The sequence below is a fragment of the Rhinolophus sinicus genome, linkage group LG07, assembly GCF_036562045.2.
Source record: "Rhinolophus sinicus isolate RSC01 linkage group LG07, ASM3656204v1, whole genome shotgun sequence".
Taxonomy (NCBI): Eukaryota; Metazoa; Chordata; class Mammalia; order Chiroptera; family Rhinolophidae; genus Rhinolophus; species Rhinolophus sinicus.
Genome location: NC_133757.1, coordinates 109,526,561 through 109,552,130, shown reverse-complemented (window position 1 = coordinate 109,552,130; position 25,570 = coordinate 109,526,561). Strand labels below are relative to the sequence as shown.

The 25,570-nt window shown below is 44.2% G+C and overlaps 1 protein-coding gene across 1 annotated transcript; it reads left to right on the top strand.

The window, feature by feature from the left end:
* Positions 1-2,007: 2,007 nt before the first annotated feature.
* REELD1 (reeler domain containing 1) lies at positions 2,008-17,258 on the top strand. The gene is given in 8 exon segments (XM_074338726.1): positions 2,008-3,776; positions 7,432-7,662; positions 9,290-9,445; positions 12,321-12,609; positions 13,110-13,194; positions 13,961-14,125; positions 14,127-14,449; positions 14,451-17,258. Coding segments are annotated over 8 exon segments (1,599 nt in total). The 5' UTR covers positions 2,008-3,523; the 3' UTR covers positions 14,548-17,258.
* The last annotated feature ends 8,312 nt before the right edge of the window (positions 17,259-25,570 follow it).

The window sequence follows — 25,570 nt, the reverse complement described above, 5'->3', positions numbered from 1 at the left end:
GCATGCCGCTTGATCTTCCTAGCTCGTTGACTATGCTAAATTATTTAACAGGTGTCTTGCAGTGAGCATGGTCCCATCCTCTGAATGGCAGATAAGCAATTCTAAGATGATTCCTCCTCTCCAAGGTAGAGCTAGGTTGGTATAAAAGAGACACAAAGCCCATCAGTTGCAATGCAAGGCAGTGTGTGGGACCAAGGCAGTGTGTGAGTACACATGGAGTAAGGCCCTAAAAAGATGCAAAGAACAGTCATGTATGTAGAAGTCCCCAGAATTCTTTCAAGACTGATCTTTGAAACTAATTTTTGGCATCCAATCACAAGAAGTGAGTTATTTTGAAAAGGGAAAAGGAAATTCCTAACGTTCCTGTATACTCCCTTTCCGTACTGCTATAATATGTGATTGTATCACTCCTAATCACTTATCCCATGGTTCTGTGATTATCTGCGGATGCTTTAGTCTCCATTCCCAGCCCTGGAGAGGCAGACACTATGCGTCATTCATCTTTATATCCGCAGCCCCGAGCACATGGCCTGCACTTAGTAGGCATTTAGTAAAAGTTAGCTGAAGGAATAAATGAATGCTGGGTGCATTTTCAGCATATCTAAAATTGAAAACATCACTTCCCTTTTTCAGATGTAGGTTATATTATTCATTCAGGCTTTCTAAATACTGGTCTTTTAAAAAAAATTCTCCTTTGCCTGTAAATCTTACTGATTCTTCCCTTTACTTCCATCTACTTCATTAACATCACTATTTCCATCACCCTATGTCAAGTAAGCCTTATTTTATTTCTGGATAATTAAAACAGGCGCAAATTGTTCCTTTCACCTTTGTACAAACCCCTCCTTCCTGCTCTGTATGTTCCATTACCCCTCTGTATCTATCCAAAGCCCACCTAACCACTGAGATCAACCATCTTTTCCTGCTTCTAGCTAAACTATCCGCCTCTGCTCTGGTAGCCTGACTTCCATCTCCCTTCTGATAATGCCTTTCCTTTATTGCCGTGCATCATTCTGCTAGTACATCTAGTCCCCTCAACATTCTTGTGTGATCTAGTAGTCTCCCATTTTACAGATGGGAAAAGTGAGGCTCACCAACATTCATTCACTTGTCTGAAGTCACACAACTAACCTGCCGTCTGACTTCAGAGCTTTTCCTTGTACATCTTGCTGCGTGATCCCAAGTAAAATGTCACCTTTTAGAAAGGAGAGATCCCACTAATACCTTCTTACTTCAGCCAGCTGCTGTCTTAAGTATTGCTTTGCAAATAATAAGCATTCAAATGTTGATGAGCTTTAGAGTCCTATTTGTGTTGTTTTTTAACCTGGAGAAAGGAGGAGAGGGTAATTGGGTAGAAAAAGAGCAGTAAACCATTCTTTTTAATGGGACAAAGTGCACAGTAGCACGAGGAATGAAGCCAAGTCAACAAGCCTGCTAAGTGTACGTAAATGTCCATTGATTTCCCATTCTTGAGTAAATTAAAGTTGAGTTTGAAGAAAATCGTGTGAATTGTTCTCCTTTTGATTCAGAAGCAGAGAATGCTGAGCTTTGTTGGTTCACTCATTCTCCCCTGGGCCGGGAGACAATGATGAAGGCATCCCGCTCCTGCTGAAGAGACCAGTGTCAGTCGTGGACTAAACCACTTCCTGTCCTGTCTGGCTCCTCACACGGGCTTGAACAATGCTGATACGGAAACTGTGTGTGAGCATGTGTATGTGGTCTTAGAGAAAACCAATGTGATTAAGGCTGGGTTTGGACATGGAGAGGCTGTTCCTATGGATGCCCAGATTAGGGTAAGAACTGTTTTCCTGCCCATTAGGGAGAAATTGAAGGGAGAAGACAAAACGTTTTTAAAGGATGTGTCTTTGTAACTCTGAGGGGGCAAACCAGTCCATCAAGCCTGGAGGAACGTGTGCTCCTAGGTAAGTGCCTGTTTTCCCGGGTTCAGGCAGAGCTGGTACTGATTGGAAAGCAGAAACCGTGAGATCTGAGGAGGGAAGAGCCGGGCTATGACTGAGGCTGTGGTCTGTGGGACGTGGCACTGCCCGCCTTCCTCTGTAGGCATCTGTGCTCGATCTGCCTTTGGGGAGAGGAGACCCCCTTCTGCCATCAACAAGGGTGCAAGGAGCATTTTCTATGCCCTTCTGAAAATGGGCAGTGCCCTGAGTCCCCTCGGCTGAAAATATGCTTTTACAACTCATTCTTTATTATCTCTTAGTATATCTGGAAAGCGGAAGGAATGCTCCCTTGTGGTGTAGAGGGTTTTGCCTCATGGAAAGCAAACCTAGCAGAAAAAGAATTGTCTGAAGGACTCTTAAGACCCGTCTCAGGGATTTCATCTATCCATCCTCCTCCCTGCTGTCGCCCTGTGTCTGTGTAAAGGGTGGTGGTGGTGACGCTGTGTGAAGGTAAATAAGAGGAGACGACACTTGATTATTTGGTTATATGGATTATCTCTCTAACCTACTGCTTTTATAGCTAGTTTCATTAAATTTTTACGTTTTATTTTTACCTTTTAAAACCAGCTACCTAGAGAGAAGGGCTGTTGTGGCTTTGCATTACTCTTTAGATCAAAATATCCGCAGAACTTTCAACATACATGTGCATAGGACTAGACAAACAAACAGCTATTTTTAAAAAATGCCTGAGAGTCCTAAATATTTATTGAGAGAACTTTTAACCTCTTATTTGCTATCTCTCACTTCACTGTCATCTGTGAACTCCTTTGACACAGCCAACTTTTCATTCTTTCTGTTGATGGGCATTCGAGGTGGCAAACAAAAGAGAAAACTTACTCTATAAACCTTATTTTACCCCATCATTTTATTCCATTCCTGAGCCAGTTGTTTGCCACTATATTTAACAAGGTCTAGAATAAATCGGCTTGGGTGTAACTTTCTTGGGTCGCCTACTCTGTGAAAAAGCAGTGAAATAACTAAAAACAGTCGTTAGGAGAAAGGACAAGCCCCTATCAAAGCTTTGCGAATGCAACAGTCACCTCTAAATAATTGATGGTTGGCAGAGTTTTGTAGCATTTAACTCTGTAATTTGCAATTAGAGGGATAATATGTTAATCCAAGCCACCATATGCCGTGCTACCTGACCATATTGTAATACTGGCTGTCTCTCTTCAGCAGTAATGTGTTATAGCTCACACTGCACTTGGATAGCAGACAGCTTGTAAGGAGCTCACATTAGGATACAAATATTTTCTTATTTATTTGACTTAATTATTAAATCCTCTCTTTAAAAGGAAGCAGTCTGGTCTTATTGGAAAATTAAAAGAAGAAAGATTTTGCTTTTTTTTAAAAATTGTTTAGAAATGAAACACTTCCTATAGTATGGCGTGTCTTTTTGATCTTGACCTTGAGTGCTTGCAATCTAGGGAAGCAGCATTAAAGATATGTCAGGTTTAAAGGCAGTGTAGGTTTCAGGTCGGTCACATTCAAAAAGCCATCATATCATTTTCTTAAATGACCTCTGGATTGAAGCTGTTCTTTCTCATGACACAGGAAAAGTCAGAATGAGGGTCTCCGCTGCCCTAACAGGCTGGGCTTGTGCCTCCCTCTGCCTGGCTTCCAGCTAGTCCACCTTTTACCATGGTGCCAGCTCGGCAGCCTGTGAGGACATGTGGCCCAAACACATTCAAGCCCAGCCTCGGAACCCCAGGACCCACCACATCACCATTCACACCAGCAGGCCTTTGTACTCAGGAGGTGACACAGCTTTGAGAGAGAGACCCCAGGGAGCCTCAGAGACCTAGAGACAAATTCCAAGTTGCCTTTGTCCTGGCTAACGTTTGGCTTAATCCTAAGAAGCAATTATGTAGCCAAAGATAAACATGAAGTATTGGTTATCATGAAAACCACATAGCTAATCTCTATATTGATAGAGATTATAATAGTTTTATTATATAAAAAAAAAGGTTTTCTGTCATTATTATAAGATATAATTAGAGTTACCCTGACCAAACTTCATGTGTTCTGTGTATGTGTATGTGTATGTGTGACATAGACCCTTTTTTCCTCATTATTTAAAAGTAAAATTATTTGGGGAGTGAAAAGAGCATTTCCTGCTTTTTCGTTCAGGTGCTTGCAAAAGCAGAAAAGAACTCAAGTGCAGGTAGTTTATTTGGGAGGTGATCCCAGGAAGCACAGATTGAGGAGGAGGCAAAAGGGAGTCAGGGAAGAGAGAGACACCAATAGGAAGGGGAGAGTGGGCAGGTCACTGCTGTGGGCAGCTGGGGCTTAGTACCAGTGGGGACCTGCTGAGAACACACAGGAAACACACTGCTGAATCATCCCCCAGGAGGATGGAGGCACAGGATATTTAATGGTTGAGAAAAGCCCCTAGGGTTCCCACCACCTCCAACACACACACACACACACACACGCACACACACACACACTTTACCGTCATGCCTGCCTACCTTCCATCAAGCTCCCAAGGTGCCAGCTAGAAAAAGCAGAGAACGCGACAGGTGCTAAAGGTGGTAACTAAGTGTAGACAGAAAAGTGTCTATGCAGCTACAGGTGAACTCAAACACATCAGCCGTGTTTCCTCTACAACGTTTGATTTTTGCTAACTCTTTGGATGGGAATTAGAAGGGATAAATGAAAATGAAATTTACTCTCTCCATATTGTTTTATGCAGTCATTCTGTTCTATTGGTAAGGCTGGGGGAAAAGAGTATGTGGGTGAGATACTGACCCTCAGAGCAAGATACATCTAAAACTGAAATTCAGGCTATTCTAAAAGAGCTTCTCAAACTTTGTCACATCATGACACGGCTAGAAAATGGTACTATCTGTATACCTTGCTGGGTAAACGCAAGAGGCTCCTCAAGTTCCAAGGACACTTCTTTGAGGGCTCCAACTATCCCAGTATCTGACCAGCCACCCCTGAAGCATGAACCACATGTCGGCATCCAGTATTCTGTGGCTAGGAGAATAAAAATGGTAAGAATCAAAACACTAGATTAGGGAGAAAAATCTGTAGCAATGACCCAAAATATGATGACACCAAATTCTAATAAGAGGTGACCAGAAGGAAACATAATTGGTTTGTGATCAGAACTAAGACAACATACGTAGTAAAGAGCTGGAGGGAGCACCTCAGGGATTCACTGAGTCAGTTACTAATTTATTGTGTCACAATCACTGTTTTGTTTTCTGGGATCCCACCCTAATCTGCGAGCTCCTCAAAGGTAAGGACCGTGTTATCCTGTTCATGTATATATACCCCATGCCTAGCACAGTGCCGGTATTAAATAATAACTCTAAATATTTATATGACTGTTTAGTAATAAAAGTTAAAATGCATGGAAAATAAAATGATCACAGACACTAAGCTGCATTTAGCAAGCCCATAAAAGTTACACCCTGATTTTTGTCACTTATTTTATTAAAAATGAGTGGCTAAATTTTTAAATAACTTAAAGATATCATGATGTGCTTTTAAAATATTAAAACAATATAAAGCGTAGAAAATAAAAAGTAAAAGTTTCCTTTCCCTTGTTCTGGATACTCAGTTTGATTCCTCAGAGGTAACCACTGTTTCTTATACATTTTTCCAGAAATTTTCCATGCACATAAGCATATATAAGTGTGATATCTCAAATGAATATAACCTTACAAAAACACAAATTAAAGCATTCTGTTCAACATCTATATGTTTCACCTAACAGTCATGTTGACATCTTATTTTCAATGATTTCATGACGGTTGGTTTTCTAGATATCATGTGATTGATTTAATTAGTTTCCTATTGATAGGTATTTACTTTTTCTAGGTTTTGGCGTTATAAACAATTTTAATGGACATCCTCATACTTTTGGGTATGAGTCAGGATTCTTTTAGTTGCAAGTGTTGGAAAAGTGAGTAATAGAAACTTAACTAATAAAGACTTTAATTTTCTCACTGAAGTCTAGAAGTAGCCTTTCTGTGTTTGGCGAAGCCATTCAGTGATGTCATCAAGATGCTAAGGTGTTTCTATTTTCCTGCTCTGCCATCATCAGCAAGTTGGGTTTCATCTCTTTGTCATTGCCCAGTCTTGCACTGGTATCAACACAGGAATAAAGCATCTGGGGAAAAGATTTATTCTCAGGAGTTACCTGACATCTCAGCAGACTTGCTGTCATTGGCCATCATTGGCATACTAGTGAAAAGGAGCTTCCAGCACCAGTTTTAGTCTGACAGTAGGAAGAAGCCTAACTTCTCTGAAGATAAGAGGTCTCCATTTGCCACTTGAACACACCATCTGGGTTCTGTTAGCAGAGAATAAGTGGTGAAAGTCTGTTGGGTAGCGAACTTCAAGGTTTGCCACATTTATTTATACAGGTATGTCAGTAGGAAAAATTCCTGCAAGTGAACCAGCTAGATCAAAGGGTAACTGCATTGTGTGTATGTGAGGGTGTGTGTGGTAAAAGATACGTAATATAAATTTTGCCATTTTTAAGTATACAATTCAGTGGCATTAAGGACATACACAGTGTTGTACAACCATCACCACTATCCATTTCCAGAACTTTTTCATTATCCCAAATGGAAGCTCTAACCCCACTAAGCAATCACTCTCCATCCGTTTCTTTCTCCATCCACTGGTCATCTTGAATCTTCTTTCTATCTCTATGAATTTGCCTGTTCAAGGTATCTCACATAAGTAGAATTATACAATATTTGTCATTGTGGGGCTGGCTTATTTCACTTGCTGTAATGTTTTTAGGGCCATCCATGTATCAGAGGTAACTATTTCAAATATAATGAATATTATCAGGTTACCCCATTGAAGAGTTGTCTGGTTTATAGTTCTAGCACTAGTGAATGAGAGCCCTAGTTTTTCTATAGTCCTGTCAATACTGGTTATAATTACACATTTTAAAATTTGTTAATGTGATAGGTATAAATTAGTGTTTCATAATTGTTTTTCAAATTATGATTGAGCTGGTTTTATTTTCTGTTGTGTCCTTTGATAATTTGGGGTTTGGTTATCGTTTTATGGATTCACTATACCTCTTTGTGTATTTGTCTGCTTTGTATCCTACAAATACTTTTCTTAGTTTATCATTTGTCTTTTGGTTTCTTCCCTATTCAGAATTTTTTAAGAATTCATCTTTTCCTCTGTGGCTGCTGGGTTTTGCTTAAAGAGGCATTCCCAACTCCACTATTAAGAACAAAAAGGCAAAAAACACCAAACCATTGTTTCTAGTTCTTTTGTGTTTTATTTTTACATATCTCTGATCTAAGTGGAATTTATTTTGGGTGTAAAAGAGCACTTTAACTTCTCTCTCTTTTTTTTCTCCTAATGAATTGTTTACTTTCTTGGGGCTGGTCTGAAGTGTGAAGCTTCTAGTTGTGAAGATACCCATATAAAGTCACCAGTGGACGTAGGTACATCCCGTGTGCTCACCTTGAACGGGTGTTTCCTGTTGCAGTGACAGTGAGGAACAGTCGTGATTTCATGGGATTTCTACTTCAGGCTCGAAGAGTGTCCAATCATCAAATAGCTGGCACTTTCGTTTTCCTTCCTCCTCATTCCAAACTGATGACTTGTTCTGAAGAGGCTGACACAGTCACCGACTCTGACAAGTCCCGGAAGAGAAACCTGTCCTTTGAGTGGAAGGCCCCTGCCCAGCCGGTGGGAGACATGAGATTCCTGTAAGAGAGTCAAGTGCTGGCTCTTCAAAACTGAGCCTCCCACTTTGAAAAGAGGGGAGCTTCTCCCCCATTCCTCATATTCCCTGTCCCCCACCTCTCTGACCACCTGATAACAAGGAGAGAGTCACAGGGCTGCCCCAGCTACAGAGGCCATGCAGAGGGTAACTAAAAATTATTGTCCCCCTCTGCCCTCTGTGCCATTATCTGTGGTCCAGGAGTGTGTGCTTTCCCCTCCTCCCTGGGTTCCGATGAATCCTGGCCAAGCTCTCCAGGAAATTCCCATTAGATGACAGAAGAGCTGCTGGTAGGGAGAGAGCCGAGAAAGAGAGAGACTGAGGCAGACAGGCAAGTGGATGCTTCCCTGGGCCCAGGGAAAGCCACTGCAGTCTCTGCGCCTCGGCTTGTCTGCCCAGTGGCTGTAACGGTGACAGCACCCACCTCACAGGGTGTATAAGGAGGAAAGAGCCAATCCAGGCAGACCCCATGCTTCCCCTGCAGGTTTCCCCTCTGCACTGAGAACAGGAAGAGATGAGGGATGTGGGCTCCACCCTGCAGTGTCCCTTCTCCATCCCTTCCTGGTGGCCTAACACAGCAGGCAGAACAGAAAGGAGGAAAACCCTGTGCCCTGACAACTTTGCCCATTTGGGAAGACCAGTACCCACTTGGCTGCTGGTGTGACCCACCTTCTGCTATGCCTTTGGTTCTGATCCGGTGCCCGGATATGTGCTGTGAGAAGTCCTTAAACCTGTACAGTTATTTTATTTCTCAAAGCACCTCATTGCTATTTTCAGATTTACTATCATAGCTGCTATGTGCTACACAGGAAGTACTTTAGAAGCTATTATCTCCATTTGGCAGAAAAAGGAGCTAAGTCACTGATCAGAAGCGCCTCCCAAAGTCACCTGTTCTCTCACCTCCGGATCCTTTCCCATGATAACATCGACGTGTTGATGCCTGAACCAGTACTGTCACTTACACCTTAACTCTCTCGGTGGCCTCAGCTAAATTAATCCCCTTTTAATAACTGCCTTCTGAATATTTAATGCGAGAAAACTGATACTTGCCAATAATCCTTACCTTGGTGAAATTCTGGGGAACATAAATGGACAATATTTGTGACAATGATTTTTACTGAAGAAAAGCATTATGTATTCAAAATATTTAGAGTATTAGTGATTTATCTCTAATTTTCAGGAGAACCTAAAATTACAATAGAATTGTACAATTATACAATAGAATTATAAAATTTTCAATTACCAACGTAATTCAATTAACAATATACCAGTAATGGCTAATAATAAAGTAAAAAATGAAACCTTTTGAGTCTAAACAGTTCAAGAAGACACCTTTTAGTCAAAATGAGATTTTTAATGATTATATTTATTCAGGAAGGTAATTGATTCATTCATATCCTATCCTGTTTGCATTATTTGCAGCTAGTGAGTTTTTGTTTTTAAAAAGAATGAAGTCACTCAGGTAATGCAGTCATCTCTCTCTCGTTCTTCTATTCATTTAGACTTTTGTTCTTCTTTATCTTTTTGTCCGTTGTCTCTTTTCCATTAGGATGATCTGTGGTATTATTTAAGGGAAACGAAACCCTCGATCACTCTGCTTTCTTTTTCCACCGTTTATCAGTAGTCCAGTCATATTTCGTATACTGGGCAAGGATTGAATCATCTATTCTGTCTCAACAGATACACAGCGGAGCCCATTTTGATGGCCGCATGGAGTCCGGCTCACCAATGCCAATCCTGCAGCAGAAGCCAGAAGGTACTGAAGGAACTTCTCCAGGTACAGCTGGCCACTGTATTCGCTAGCTGAATTGGCATCATTCTTTTCATAGATACCTATTTTTATTTAAACATCACTGCTGCCGGTTTCCAGTTCCTGCAACATAAGCAATAAACACCGGCCTTGGTGGATGGCAGCAGTTCTCGGGGACGTGATAACACAGTCCTGTGCAGGAGGGGACGCCTGCAGCTGCTGTGTTTGTTGCAACAAATGCCCTTTGTCCCTCAACTCCACAAATTAAGTTGGGCCCTGGGGTGGGGAGTTAGAACTGTGCTGCAAAACCAAAAAATAGCACCCATTTTTGCCCACCCCCACCTTTACCAACCATCCCAGTACTTCAGCTGTTTTCCTCAGACCCTGAAGCTACAGAGGGAGCACGAGAAATAAATGACCTTTTCTTCTTTTTTCATAAAAACTCATCCAGTTTTTATTGTTACTTTCCATAGTAGGTAGATGGCTCTTTTCAGCCTGGGTTGGAGAACAGAATCAGGAGTGAGAGACTGCTTGGATGGCAGTGGATTTTTTCCCCTGATTCACCATGTGACTTTAGACTCCATTGGCCCACCGACTTCCAGAACAAACAAACAAAAACAAAAAACCCAAAAAACTAATCACTGGAGGAAGCTTGACCTACCTGAAAATTCCTGGGTATATGGAACTTATTTCCATTGTTTATTTCTAGTTAAGTGCTGTGAATAGACGCACACATAAAGGCATACAATCACTTGCACAGAAGATCCGACCTTAAATCCATTCAATCCCACTTTGCTTTCTGCTTTCCTTTCTTCTTGGCTAACATGATAAGTAAGGCCAGAATCCCTGACTTTGCTCGGTCTGGCAGACCCAGGCACAGAGCTAACTGTGGGCCACCCTCCACACTCTGCCTTTGCCCCAAACCTTTGTCATCTGCTCATTGCCCAGCACTGCTCTTCCAACCTTTCCACAAAATATTCATAAAAGCAGAGGAAAAGATCTCAGGGTCAGAGACCGTGGCCTGAAGAAGACCCTGCAAGCCCAACATGTGTTCGAAATCTCATGTTTTGGTTTATAAATGATGTAAATGTTGCTTTCTAATCCCAAGCATGCTTGTTTTAATATGAATATGAATAAAAGTGGGGCTTCAGGAAGATACCTCCTGTTGGTCCTGCCATCTCTCTGATGGTTGACCCTGCTGGGAACCTTGTTCCCCAGGCGGTAACAGACTCCAGTCTGAGCAGCAACAGGATAAACTCCTTATTATGCTGCTCACATTCCTCCCTTCTGGGCCCGGCCTGTTTTCCTGCCTAGTCCTCTACAGAAACCCTAGTGTTTCCCAAAGGGAAAAGGTGTGTGTGTGTGTGTGTGTGCGCGTGTGTGTGTGCGTGTGTGTGTGTGTTGGGGGAGGTGTCATCTAACGAAGTGAAATAGATTTCTTCACTGTAAGAAGATTTTAGTAGTCCAAAGTAAATTACGAATTTTCACACTGGGGAGATAGTGTATTATATTTTTCAAACATTTCCCAACAGACCCTTGGGACACTTTGGGGTCCTACCCAACTCCATGAGTCATGGTCTACTTTTACGTCTCTATGTTTCACCTGCTGACATTTTCTCAAACTAGACCGTTCCTCATGATGATCTGTTTATCTTTCAAGGGGCAGTTCAAATATCTCCTCGGTGAAACTTTTCCCTGTACTTCTTGGTAGGCAAATATAATTGCTTCCTTAGCTCTGGTATTGAAGCTCTCTTCACACTGTCCTTGATAGGGATGGGCATCTAAGACTCTCTCCTCCTAGATTTTGAGTTCAGAAACGACAGTCACCAATCTGCACTCCCAGCACCTATAACAATGCTCAGCACACAGTGGGTCTGCAGACGTCCAAATGCATTTGGCAGGAGTTTAAAACTACCAGAAATTTTGCCACGTTCTGTGTGTCTGTATTAGACTTCTTTACTTTTCACTTCAGTCTCATTTTTGAGTGATGAAGGCATTGGAACAAAGTGACACCCCCCACCCCCGTCACCCCCACCCTCCAAAAAAAGATTCAGTCAAACCCAGTTGGAGCCCTGGCCAGAGAAATGCCTGCGAACACTTTTTGTGGACACCATCATCGTCATCCTAATCGTCATGGCAGTAAACCCTCGGTGCGTGCTGCGTCTGGGCCGGCTCTATGCTTCACGCTTCTTCAATGACCCCATTTTACCTCCTCAACAGCTACATGCACAGGTACCATTACTGGTCTGTTTTGCAAATGAAGAAACTGACACTCTGGAAAGACTTGCCCAAAGCCAGGATATAGCAGAGTAGAGAACTGAACCCAGACAACAATCTGACGTCAAAACCTGTACTTGCTTGCTGAGCTCTGTGCGGCTCTAACGCTGCTGTCATGTGAGCCAGTCACGGGTGGGAAACAAGACAGTGGAGGGCAGTGCAGGGCAGGGATCTACACAGCAGAGTCTCAAGTCACTGTCATCACCAGGGAAACTTTTAGTGTTAGTAATATGGCAAGAAAGATTGAAGGAGTTTAAGAATTTCTGATTTGTGAGATTTCACTTTTTTTTTTTTTTCCCCCAAGCTGGAAGCAGTTTTCGGCAGAGGTAAGAAAAAAAATACAGTGGTTTCTATATTCCCTGATGGGTGACTGTTAAGAATACACAAGACCAGAAGTCCAGGGACTAACTCTTTAAAAAGACATGCAAAATCAAGTGCTTTGTTTCTTGGTGAGAGCTCATATTGCGGGATGGATCATCTTCATGGTGACACTTTTGAGTGGCTCACACTGTCCTCAAAGCACATTAAAGTCTCTAGTATTTACCCATTCTTGTAGCTGTTTGTGTGAATTAATCCAAGGAAAATGCTCTCATTGTATCTGTGGTGTCTTTGGGCCTCTGTTTAGCTCCCAGTCTTGCCACCACTCTTCTACAGCAGCATGCAGACACCTTGGCTGTTGCCCTCACTGGAGCTGCAGACGAGGACAGCGTACATCCTGTTCCTGCCAGTACTCGGGTATCAGAGTTTCCTGGGGGTGCAGAGACTCTGTTCCAACCATCTTCACATGTTGCAACTGCAGTCAGCAATGGCCAGCCACCCAGCAGGGAGAGCAACCTTACCCTAGAGCCCTCCCTGGATGTCCATGGGCTGGAGAATCAGGAGATTCTTCTTGAAGGGCTTTGCTCCCAGCCCTAGCATCTACCACAGGTAATGGGCCGTGAGGTGGGCCAGTGAGGAAGGTGGTGGGATCATGCCAAACACTAGGGTGCTGAGGAAATATAAACCTCTTGGAGTCTGACATAAAAAGATCTCATCCATATTTATTCTTAAGTATATGATGAGAAACCTTGATTATAGAAGGGCTACTGGTCAAAAGCGTTGGGTATGATAATCACCTGGGGAAAGTGTACTCTCTTGGACAGAGTGAGGTCTCTGACATGCTGCTATACATAAAATAAATGGTTTATATTTTACATATATAAATTTAGAGTATGTAAATATATATTTATATAAAAGGATAAATAAAAGCATTCCGTGAGTTATTTGCTGCTATCTTCTCTCACCTCTCCCCCCATTCCTTCTCCAGTCCTCAGTTCCAAACTTAGGAGTCTTTCAAGGAAATCTTTTATCAGTATACACAGCAGTGATAGGAGAAGTTGCTTTTTGACCCAAATATTTACTGACCTCTTCTCAGCATGTCTATTCTTCCCTTTAAGACTCAGGATGATGCAAGCTTTGATTCACTAGAAACTTGATTGCCCTCGGATATGGATGAACAGGTAATAGTCGGAATTGTGCATGGTGGCAGGAGGGGGTTGGTATTTTGACCCCAGAGTGGGAAGTTCCAGGCAGGGAAATCAGAGCTATTAGATTTATAGCCAAAGCAAGAGAGAAGGAGGCAAGGATATGATATACACACAGTGTCATTCTACCAATCAATTCTGGCCTTTGTCTCTGAAGTTATCGGCAATTGTAGAAATTGATGGTTTTAGTGATTTGTTTTTCCACTTAGCCTTGGTTAATAATTCCTCTCTCCTCCCTGCCCCCAACCCCTTCTTCATAACACTGGTCTCAAAAGACCATGTGTGGTCCTAGAGGTTAGATCAATGGGCAATATAAAATATGCACACCCACTGATTTACTGTTTCCTTGAAGTCTTAAAAGGAACAAAAAATGAAACATCGTATAATAGTCTCATTTTAATTTATTGGAACCTACAGCAAGATTAAATGGTCCCTGTTGCATGGGTGCTATCATAAAAAGATTCACTCAAAGCGTCCAGCCATTGGAGTTGACAGTCACCTATATTGGAAGCTTCTTAAAGGATCTTAAGTTTATTCTTGTAGCTGGCCTCCATGTTCTCTGTGGGGTTTCCATCAGCCACCCCATCCCCATCAACAACTGAGCTCTTCTCGGATTAGGCACAAGACTGGGTTTTCAGCAGCTGCCTGGAATTCTTTAAGGAACACAGGTTAGTCGTAAAGTTCAGTGGCAGCTTGAGGGAAGACCAGCCGCTTTGACGTTTTTTGTCTTTTGCATTTCTAGGACAAGATGGAGGCCTTTAACAGGACTGTGAGGAGGCCTTCTCTGCACACTGCCCGTCTGACCCATCCTCGGCACCTCTGGTCCTGTGAGGCACTTGCTGGGAATGGGGCCGGGGAGACAAGCCAACCCCTGTCTTCCACACCTTGCCCCTCCCAGACCACCCGTTGCATCAAGGCCCTCTGCCAGCTTCTTGCCTCAGTCAAAGCACAAGGAGCCCAGCGTAGAGAAGAGAAATGGAGAGGGTGGAGTGAGTTACCCCAGGAAAACCAACCCCAGGCCTGAGGCTGGGCAAGAGAGAGCCAGTGCCCTTTTGGGGATCCAGCTCGAGAATCCCCAGCTGGGAATCCTGCTTTGCCTTTCAGCCACGTTGGGCGTGGTTTTGGCTGCTGGCCTTTGCTACCTTCACACCCAGTATTGCCACAAGTGGAGGGTGATGTCCTTCCGTGAGCTTGCCCGGGAGGCTGTTGCCATGAACGATGACAGTGAGACTGCATGTCAGGCAGATCGGGGAGAACAGTTTTGTTTTGGCTGAAGCAGAATACAACTGGATCGCTCCCTCTGTGGGTAGCAAGAAAACAGTCCTCTGAGAAACCCCTCGTCCCAGGCCTCTCAGTGGCCTCTTTAAACCCAAGCCGAGTGTTTCGACTAGAAGAGAGCTAATGAGCATAGCTGATGAGGGCTGGGCTCCACTGGGCCCTGGCAGCGCGCAGTCAGTGGAGGAAGCAGTGAAAGGACACTTTTATCAACAGAGGGAGTTCTTCTCGGGCTTTGTTGTCTTCACATCTGTATTTAGCTGCTTTTTTTTCTGTTCACAATTAGACGTTCTGTTTGAAGAGTTAAACTCAACACAATGAATATTGTATAACCTGCTCATTAACTAGACTCCTGTGGCCGCCAAGCTTCCTCCGTTGCCTTAAGGAACCCACAGAAATAGAAATTCTGTCCCTCCTTGGTGTCAGCCTCGTCTCCTCTAACTCTTTGAATCAAAACTAATGTTGGGGTTGAGTCTTTTGCAAGAAAAAGAACGGCAGCCCTCGCATTGCCTCTTCAAACCACCCCCAAAGAAGGTTTATTTTTCAAACTGGACGTCCACACCGGCTCTGACTATTGACTAGGTGACTTCAAGACTGTTCAGTCTTCTTGGAAACTTGGAAGTCTGGCAAATCTGCCATCAAAATCGATCCAAAGTAAGGAGAACTCGAGGGAGCTTGATTAAACACATCTGTGGGAAAACATGTACCTGCAGCACGCAGCCATAAACACCAGAGTGGAATAAGCCAGACTCTTCATCAAGTGTAAATGGATCTGAGATGTACCATCCATTTACACTTGAGGAGAAACTCATGTAGCCCAACAGTGAGCAGACCTGTTACCTTTCACCAAAGGTCAGGCTGAAAACACTTGATGAGACCAGCACAGTTTGAAGAATAGCCCTTACTCGTCTTTTCAACGTAGGTCAGGAAGAAAGCATCACGGACAAAGACCGTCTACCTGCTCTTGTGAGTTTGTGAAGATCACTTTTATTTAGCAAGAATCCCAGAGATGCTACGGGTGGTCAACATGACGGGTTTGAATAAAACCTTGAATAGGCTCACCTGATAAGCTACATTGGAATGAATTGCCTTTTCAGAGGCAGGTCTTGTACAGAGTCATGGTTCATTTTAACATGGAAACAAAAACCACTACAAATTCGAAAAGGGTATTTATTTACTGACCACCTGAATCATACAGGTGCTGTAAGCACAGAGTCCCAGAGAGCAGTTTCCAGACTCTCGACCTCACATAGAAAGGTGCTGGCTCGGGTAGCAGATGGCCATCAGCTGTAGCTAGTTGGCCGTCAGCTGTAACCAGTTAGCCATTAGCCACTAATATGACTGCCGTGGCTATGCTGGCAAGGGCAGGTTGGTTGGTTAGTTGGTTGGTTGGCTGGTTGGCTGGCAGAGAAGCGGACTGCGGATTGCAGCTAACAAGTGCAGTTAGCAAGCGGGGTGTGGATTGCAGATCGTGTTGATCCCACTTCTGTGCCTCTCCCGGCCGCCAGCGAGACGGGGGTGCAGGAAGACCCCTTGTTGGGGTACGGGTGGATGTTTGCTTTTGTGGCTCGGCCAGCCACCATCAAGAATATAGTGGTAAGACTCCCTATCCATGGCTCCATTGTTGTTCCTTTTTGGCCTCACCGTACTCTGTGACCACACAGTGAGAGCGGCAGCAGGAGCTGAGTCCCTGCACGACAGGTGCTGTGCTAAGAACTTTACTTATATTTTCACATTTAATCCTCACCATCACTTAAGGAGGAATAAGTTTAGCAACTTGCCAAATAGAGAGAGACATCCATGACATCTCCATTCAACAACAAAAATATTTCTTTTAAATTGGGTGTGTGGGGAAGAGACGGATCCTGCTGGTTTCCAGCTCCTTTGTAGTTCATTGGCATCAATCCCAAGACTCTCCATCCTGATTCTGAGCCGCACAGATCTGTTCCCTGGCTTCAGACAAGTGCCTCGTCAGGCACATGGAAACCTATGTATTTGTGTGTTCTCAGCTGAAAGTGTTCCAGGAATGTTGTGGAAAGAAAACAAGTGCACTGTACTCAGTGGGGGCCACAGATATCCCGCCTATGTGCCCAATCCTCCTGAGATATCCTCCCCAAGATGCAACCGAGAGACCCTCTAGTGGAGAGTTCTTACCTGGCCACATCACATCAGAGCCAGGTGCACCACTATATAACACCTCCCAGATCTGTCCTGTCCAAGAGGGTATTGTTTTTGGTAAACAGACTGTTTTTACTTATCTATTGTGAAATGAAGAACTACCCCCAAACTCACTGGTTTAAAACAATGACCACCACCACCATTTATTTTCTTTCATGATTCTGGGGCTGCTGGGGCTCAGCTGGGCAGTTCTTCTGTTCCATGTGTTGTTGAATGAGCTGGAACATCCTGGATGACCCACTTATCTGGCTGGCAGGTGGTGCTGGGTGCTGGCTGAGGGCTCAATTAGGGTTGTTATGAGTGTAGGAAGCAATTTGGTTCTCCTTTCATGACGTCTTACAGCATGGTGGCTGGGTTTCAAGTGGGAGTGCTCCAAGCAGACAAAACAGAAGCTGGGGATCTCTTAAGGCCCAGCCTGCTTGTAAATTACGTTTCATTTCAGCCACTTTCTAGTGGTCAAAACAAGAAAAGAGCCAGCCCTCATTCTTCGTGGGGAAGGGCAACAGATTTCACTTTTTCTTCCCCCTTTCTTCTGCCTCTCCCCCTCCCACCCCCCACTCCGGTTCAAGCCGTTGTCTCTCACTCTAATTGTGTAGGACACAGCTCCCTGGCCCGTGCTGGTATTATGAGCCTTGTGCTCCCTCCCCCTTCGCCCCCCCCCCCACAGGCAGTTGGTCCCCAGTCATCGGTCAGCTGTTCACAGTGGCTCACAGCAGCTCTGGTTGGCTGCCAACTGCTCACGATGGCTGCCGGCCACTCATGCACATGGTAGCCTGCAGCAGCACTCAGCAGCCCACGGCAGCTCATGGCAACCTCCGGCTGCTCACAGCAGCTCAGCTCCAGGGAGAGCTGTTGTTCACAATCTTAACTGTAAAGGGCGCAGCTCACTGGCCCATGTGGGAATTGAACCGGCCACCTCAGCATTAGGAGCACAGTGCTCCAACCACCTGAGCCACCAGACTAGCCCAGATTTCACTTTTTGTTGGGCGAATTGGCAAAGGATGTGAAGCTATCTTTAATTCACTGCCTCTCAGGTGGGACTGCTGACCTCCCATGAGGTTTATATGAGAGCAGAAGGAAAGGCTGTTCGTCCCAGGAGACACCCTCCATCACTTTCCTTACAAAGCATCCAAGGGGTGAGGAAAATCTCCAGGCTTCATGGTTAGGCATTTCCCCTTCTCCAAATGGGAACCCCAGCTCAGGCAAAATAATGAAGTGCATAAAAGTCAGCCAGAACTCTGAGCCTTAGTTTCCCCACCAGAGAAAAACGAATCACAAAATGATTTACCTCTTTCCGCCACTGTGAAGGTCAAAGGCATGCCCAGCACTTAGCTATCTATGGCTAACTACTTAACTGACATGCCATTGCTATTAATACCATCCTGCAGCTGCAACACTGTCTTTAAATCGAGACCATTTAGAGAAATTCTGTGACCATCCAAAAAAAAAATCATTATTCCCTTTCCATGACACTTCTCCCCCTGTGGCCCCTCTTTCCCCAGCCCAGCAGATGAAGGCCTGCCTACTCACCAAAGGACTTGTCATGGTAGCCACTGGCAACAATTCTTGAGTCAGACATTTTTGCTGAAACTTTGAGTAAACTCTTTTTTGGCAAGGGCAGCTGGAGTCCATAGGACTGTAGTCAGAACACATAAAACCCTTCTGTTACTGCGATCTTGAAGGTCCTCTGAACTTGGCCTCAGAGATGTCCCAGAGGGGAGCAAGGAGGAAGTGTTAACGTAACCTGAAGGTGCTTCCTAAAGCACAACCATTAAAAGTTTTAAAAAGGCAGAAGACTCAAATGCAACATCTTAAAATAGCTTTTTTGTTTTGTAGGAACAGCTACAGAATTGTTCAGCCATCCACTTCTCAGAGAAGAAAGAGGTGTGGGGCTAAACACACATTTAAAGGAAAATAACAGAAAAGCAACTGCTGAAAACTATATGTTAAACAAACATTTTCACATCTATTGTGTTAATTTAATAACCACAGATTGGGGGTAGGGGTGGGCCTTAACCTTTTTGCATTCTGAGACTATTTCTGATATTTCTCATTAATTTCTTCCCTTGGATACTACAATTTTGGTAAATCCTGACAGTGCTTAACTGCAGCCTGGCTGCACTCTCTGCCTGTCAAGGCTGTCTGGATTAATTTGCTGTAACAATGTTTGTTTTCTTTTTTAAAAAAAGTTCTAATTAACAACAACAACAAAAATAGGTCAACAAGCCAGTAAATATTTAAACAAGTGTCACGTTTTATTTGAAAAGTTGTCTGGAAAGGGCGGGCAATTAATGAATAAATTACAGATAGCCTACCCTATACCAGACTTCCGGTATTCATGAGTGATTTCAGCCTTTCTGGAATGCAGGCTCTGAGACTTGGTTTTATTTCACCCCAACCTGTCCCCCTCTTCTAAAAGTGGTGTGTGGCAAGGAAATTCTTTTATTCAAATGAAATGAATTTGCATTAATTTGTTTTATTAAACTTGAGACCTTCTCTCTAGTCTTAAGGTATTCAGAACCCTGCTCCCTCTGGTCTCAGGGAGTCGCAAAACTAGCCCTCATAATCTGTGGTGTAAAATATCAGGAAGGCCTTTATGATACAAGGAAGGAAGATATTTTGTATATTCTGTTTTCTAAATGTGAGCAAAAAGAAAAAAAAGTGGACATTTTGTGCCTGCTCCGCTGTCACTGATGGGTGGAACTGCCAGGACAACTGAAGCTGGCCAAACCTTTTTCTGGTTTCTTTTTTTTTTTTTTTTTGCTTGCTTTTAAACCATAAATCTATGTATGCCTCACCGTCTGCACTCTTGCATGGCTTTCCATCTCTCTCAGAATAAATCTGAGCATCTGACTGGGTCGACCCTGTACTGTGAGAGCCGGTCCTCCCCGGCCGGCCCTCTGACCGTCTCCTTCCTGGTATCTGCACCTTCCAGGCACCGTGGGAATGCTCCTGGAACTCTGTGCAGCTCCATTCAGCTCACCTGCTCTGGCTTTTGTTGTCTGGAACCCCATCCCCTCAGACATCCACAAGCCTTCAGAACTTTGTTCCAATGGTTGCGTCACAGAGGCTTCTCCTGCCATTGCAACCTTCTCACTCTCCACACCCCTTCCTGCTTTATCATACTTACAGCGCGTCTCTTACCTCTGGAGTCTTATGTATTTATTTGCACTTTTGTTTCTTTGCTGGCTGCTGTATACAGGCAGAGACTTTGTTTTGTTCGTTGCTATATCCCCAGCATCTTGAATTGTTCCCAGTACAGAGTAAGTAATCAATATGAGTGAATGAAAAGCTCAGCATTTGTGTGACTGTCATTAGCTCTTGGTCTAGACTGAAGTGGAAGGTAAGACCTTGGGCAGCTGCAGGGCGCGTGGGCATCAAGCAACGCAAGTTCCTCTGTGGAGGCGAACTCAAGAGTTCTGTGGGCCACCGTCCCCAAGGGCAGAGAATGTTCTCTGTCTCAGCTCCAAGGCTCAGGGGAGTTCGGCAGGGTGGAACTGAGTCTTCCCAACTCAGACGCTCACCCATGAGCATACTTTGTTCAGTTTACAAGGTCGGACAATTAAGTTCTCGAACTTGTTGCAACGATGTTACTAAACCTTTTTTACATTGGAGGGATTATTCATTATGAATTTGTACCAACTGGACAGTTAACCAAGTTTAGTATTTGGAAGTGATGAAAAGGCTGCGTGGAAAAGTTAGACGACCTGAAGTTTTCGCCAACAATTCATGGCTCTTGCATCACGACAATGCACCAGCTCACACAGCACTGTCTGTGAGGGAGTTTTTAGCCAGTAAACAAATAACTGTATTGGAACACCCTCCCTACTCACCTGATCTGGCCCCCAGTGACTTCTTTCTTTACCCGAAGGTTAAGGAAATATTGAAAGGAAGACATTTTGATGACACTCAGGACATCAAAGGTAATACGACGATAGCTCTGATGGCCATTCCTGAAAAAGTTCCAAAATAGCTTTGAAACGTAGACTAGGTGCTGGCATCGGTGCATCGCTTCCCAAAAGGATTACTTCAAAGGTGACTGTAGTGATATTCAGCTATGAGGTATGTAGCACTTTTTCTTGGACGAGTTTGCGAACTTAATCGTCAGACCTCATTTATCATTTAACACAGAGCTTCCCAACCTCTATCAACATTTGAGGCTAATTCTTTATTGTGGGGGCCTGCCCTGTGCATTGTAGGATGTTTAGCCTCATCTCTGGTCTCTACCCAGTAGATGCCAGTAGCTCCTTCCTCCCCCGTTGTCACAACCAACAATGTCTGCACACATTGCAAGATGTCTCCTGGAGGACAAAACCAGCTTTCTTTGGGAACTACTGGTCTAGTAACTAAGACATTCAATTATAGGACCCAAGATGAAACAGCATTTCCTAAATCATTCTACAGTCAGCCACAGAGTAGGCAGTATTGAGATAGAGAACTGTAGGCTTTACAAATTAGAAATGGCTTAAATATAATATCATCTGACTCACTGGGTTCTGAAATTTTGATTTTGCCTATTGGGTGTAACAATAAAAGCTGAGTGCTCTAGTTGATGTCTGAGGCTATCTTCCCTTCCTCCTTCCCTCCCCCACTCTTCCACACTCCTCATCTCGAGAAAATTTAGGGCTCCAACAAGCGCAGAGTGAAAACATTACCGACACCTTCTTTTCACAGATGAGGAGAACAAGGCCACCGGATGTCGCTGTCAACCAGGACGTTAGCGTCTAGGTTTCTTCCTCCCGTCCTGACTTCCAGCCCACTTTTATTTCCACCATACTCACCAGGTCACTTATTTTCTTAGAGAATATTGGGTGCTGCATATATTTCAATGAATCCAGAGAGCCTGGAATCAAGCAGCAAAAATGGCCTGGAAAGACACATCTACAGAGGCCATTAGAACGAGGAGGAGGATGGGACTTTGGAGACTGGCCACTCATGGTGGGCCAGGCCCAGGCATAGCCTGCTAGCTGTGACAGGGCCCTGGCAGAGGGCTGAGGGGAGAAGATGTAACAAAGGGGAAGGGGACCAATGGGTCCAGATGGGGAAGGTGCTGACTGCCATCATCTCACTGCCCAGCTAAGAGCCAGCACTGCGAGATGTTTCTGTGGTTTACAGCCACCATCTGGAACTCACTGCCTCCCTTCCTCTGGGGTCTGTATTTCCCTTCCTTACAATAGCTCCTTGGGAGAATCTTCTCCCATCAGCTGAGGATAGACAGTTTTTGCAAAGCGTTTGGTTACTTTATAGAGGAAAAGAGGCTGTCTGGAAATACACTCCGTTGGATATTAAGGAATGTATTTTCCTGATTTATTGTCAGGCTAGGCAGGGTTGTCTGAGAGGCAAGGAGCCAATGGGGATATCCATTTTGACTAATGATTAATTATTATGTCTAAAAATGATGTTTTCCTATCAACTGATAGGCTGGAAAAATAGACTACAGCTTGTTAGGTTAGCACCACAGGTCACAGATGTTGCCCCTGCATTTTCAGATTGTATTATCCATTACAGACAGCACCTTCTCGTTCAGAAACATAATTTGTTGTTCTCTCAGACCAAAAAAAAAAAAGCTGACATTTCACATGCAAGCCAAAGATTAGAGTCACTGCACAGGACCGCATACGGAAGTATTTAGGATGTGCTGTCCCTGAACCAAGGACACCCATCGTCATCACAGGCTGGTGCAGAGAGAGATGTAGAAGGCAGTGACTTCTGATCTTTATTATGCAAATGTGCAGCCCCAGGAGCCAGGCTATTTAACCTCATCAAAAGAAATGTCACTGATCATTTCAAGCTCCAAATGCAGCACAAGCATTAGTACTATTATGTTGTTATTATTATTATTATTTATAGGGCATATGTAAGCCTGAGCCCTCTGATTAAGCTGAGTCCCTTCTTGCCCAGACCCTCTGGGGTTCAAAATGAACTTCTCTTGATATTAAAAAAAAACAACTGTATTTTGTCCTCCCTCTTTAATGTTGGCGAATGGGGCACTTGCCAGATCTGGGGTCCACCAGGCATGGGCGGAGACATGCGAGAGCATCACTAAGTGTGATTGCCACCGCCAGGTGTTTAATGACAGGCTGCCTTCTCGCTCCTCCAGCTCTTGTGCCCCAAAGGCAGAGGTGTCTAGAGGAAGCTTAAAGAATGGAGTTGGGACAGGAAAAGAGATCAGTCTGGGGGTTGAAAAAGGTGAGAAGGATTGAAAAGAGAGAGATGCTGCCTGCAATTAGAGAAGGAAGGGACTAAGGAGGGGAAAGGTCCTTTAGTCAGGCTCCTGAGCCACTGCTACCTAACAGAGCCACAAAGAAAACTGAGACAGTTATAGCATTTATGACGTGATCCCCCAATAAGTCTATACGCACCGGGTTCCACACATAGTTATTACAATACTATTGGCTGCTCTCCCCATACTGCACTTTAATCCCCGTGACTCTTGTGTAACCATCAATTCGTACTTAATCCCTTCACCTTTCTCACCCAGCTCCCCAATCCCCTCCTATCCGGTAACCATCAATGTGTTCTCTGTATCTGTGAGTCTGTTTCTGTTTTGTTTGTTCGTTTATTTTGTTCTTTAGATTCCACGTGTAAGTGAGATCATATGGTATTTGTCTTTCTCAGTCTGACTTATTTCACTTATTATAATAACTTCTAAGTCCATATTGTCACAAATGGTAAGATACACCTGAAACTAACACAATAAAATAAAAAATAGGTAAATTAAAAAAGAAGAAAACTGAGAAAGCTACCGGATCCGAGAGGCGGAGACAAAAAGAGCTTGGAATCCAGCAACAAAGCAAAGGAAGTCAGTAAGAGGCAGTAGATTTGTGGCCCAGGGTCATGGAAGACAAAGGCTGTGCATCTCTGAAATCCAGGTTTCATGATCTGGATTGGCAAATCCTACTTTCAGAAGACTCCCGATTTGGGAAATTAAGGAATAAAAGTAAAACCTAAAGCTGGAGTGAAATTCTAGAGGAAACAAAAAGCAAGTGGTATACTTTCCCTTTTCCTGCCCTAGCCTGGTACTGGGGAAAGGTCTCAAGGAGGTAGATGGCCCCTTGCACAGTAGGAAAGACTAGAAGCTTCTCCACAGACCCTCAGAGCCCCCTCTTCTGGGGCCCCAAATCCTTTAGGTATAAACACGGATATCAGGTTTCTAGTCCAATCAAATCAGACTTCACAGGAATGGGGCCCACGCCCACATTTCTGAAAGCTTTCCCGATGATTTATGCGCTACCAGGGCTGAGAACTGCTGCTTCAGATTCTGATGAATATAAACTCCATAGGAGCAGGGATTCTTGTGTGTTTATTTTCTATTACGTCCACTAGCATTTAGCATAGTGCCTGGCACATAGAAGAAATTGAATATAGATTAACTACATGAAAGGACAGTGGGTGAAAAAGGCATTTCTGTAATAGATATAAGTATACAATTAGGTCATTCAAGGCATCTGTGCAGGGGTTCCTTCCAGGCCAGCAAGAACCACGTTGTTAGGTCCACTGTTGTCTTCCATTGTCCCAGAGCAAGTAGACATGCAACGTGCTCTTCGTTCTTCCTGAGTGTAAAGCAGAGGTTGTACCTGTGGAACCAGCAATTGCCTACATGGAATAGCCCTGGGGAGGCAGCATGGCGCCCCTTCCACAGGCAGTGCTTCCTGAAGCTGTCCTGTCTGTCCTGGAGGAAACCCTTATCTTCCTTCCATCCCTGTGTGAGGTTGGTCAACACCAACTTGGAAGATGAGAGGTTGACCATCAAGGAATAAAGGAATAAAAAGGGAGGGCTTAGACTGAAAGGGCTAAACAAAACAAATCCTAAACTGGAAGTTTAATTGGAGCCTGAGTTAATTCAGAACCCTTGGTAAACATTCGTTGAGTACATGACAGAATTTGTGTTGGAGGTGGAAGTACATGGAGAAGTAAGGCCTGGTCCCTACCTCGAAGGAGCCGGCCAATGGCAGGCTGCTCGTAACAGCTGATTTCAAAGCTGGGCCCTAAAGGTCACGAAGCTAAAGGCTACTGCATCCAGCCTCTCAACCCAATCCATCTCTTCCCTCTCTCCCAAGCATCTGAGGTCCTTTTTCAAAAGGACTCTGCTCTTAATGACAGCTCAATATGTAAATCAGATCAGAGTACAACTACTTCTGCTCGCCCATCTCTCTTTACTTGTCCCACTGTAACTCGTCCTCAAAAAATCTTCCCTTAAGTCACTGGGGGCTGAGAACCCAGGTTGAACACCACTGCTCTGAGTAACCTATTTTCTCTAGATCCAGGTTGTTTGGTAGACACGAAATCAACAACCCTGTAACCCAAGGAGTTGATGCAATTGTCCCCTTCTATTCTCCTGGGAGAGCTGGTAAGAAACACGGCTTTCAGAGGAAATGAAGCTCAAACCATCGTACTACTATCTGCGTGCACTCTGCTGTGGGTTATCTTTCCCACCAGCAGTTGAGGAACAGTCAAGGGTCACTTCTGGCAGCCTTTTCTTCCTTCCTGTTCCTGTTCAAGGTCAGTGATGAGTTTTGCATAAGTGGAGGGTGACCTTTTCCCAGAGTCAGGAGACCTGTCCCTTTGGCTGCTGGATGAGAGCTGCCTGAGGAAGGAAAGGTGAGGAGGAACCCCGAGGGTGGACTTAGATCTGAGTTAGTTGGGTGGAGAAGCATCTCATCAGCCTCCTTTCAAGCTGAGGGAGTCTGAAATCGCCTGCCAGACTGTGTGCCTCTGTCAAGAGCAAGTGAAGCAACACATTTGATTGGAGGTATAACCAGTATGTGTGTTGGTCCTTCTGCTACTCTAGCAAGAGTGCGGCAGAAGCTGGGGTGGAGCAGTACACTGTTAACCCACCTGAGGCAGTGCTGTGTGCCCATATGCAGTCTTGGAACCGCGAGAGATGGGATTTCATTGT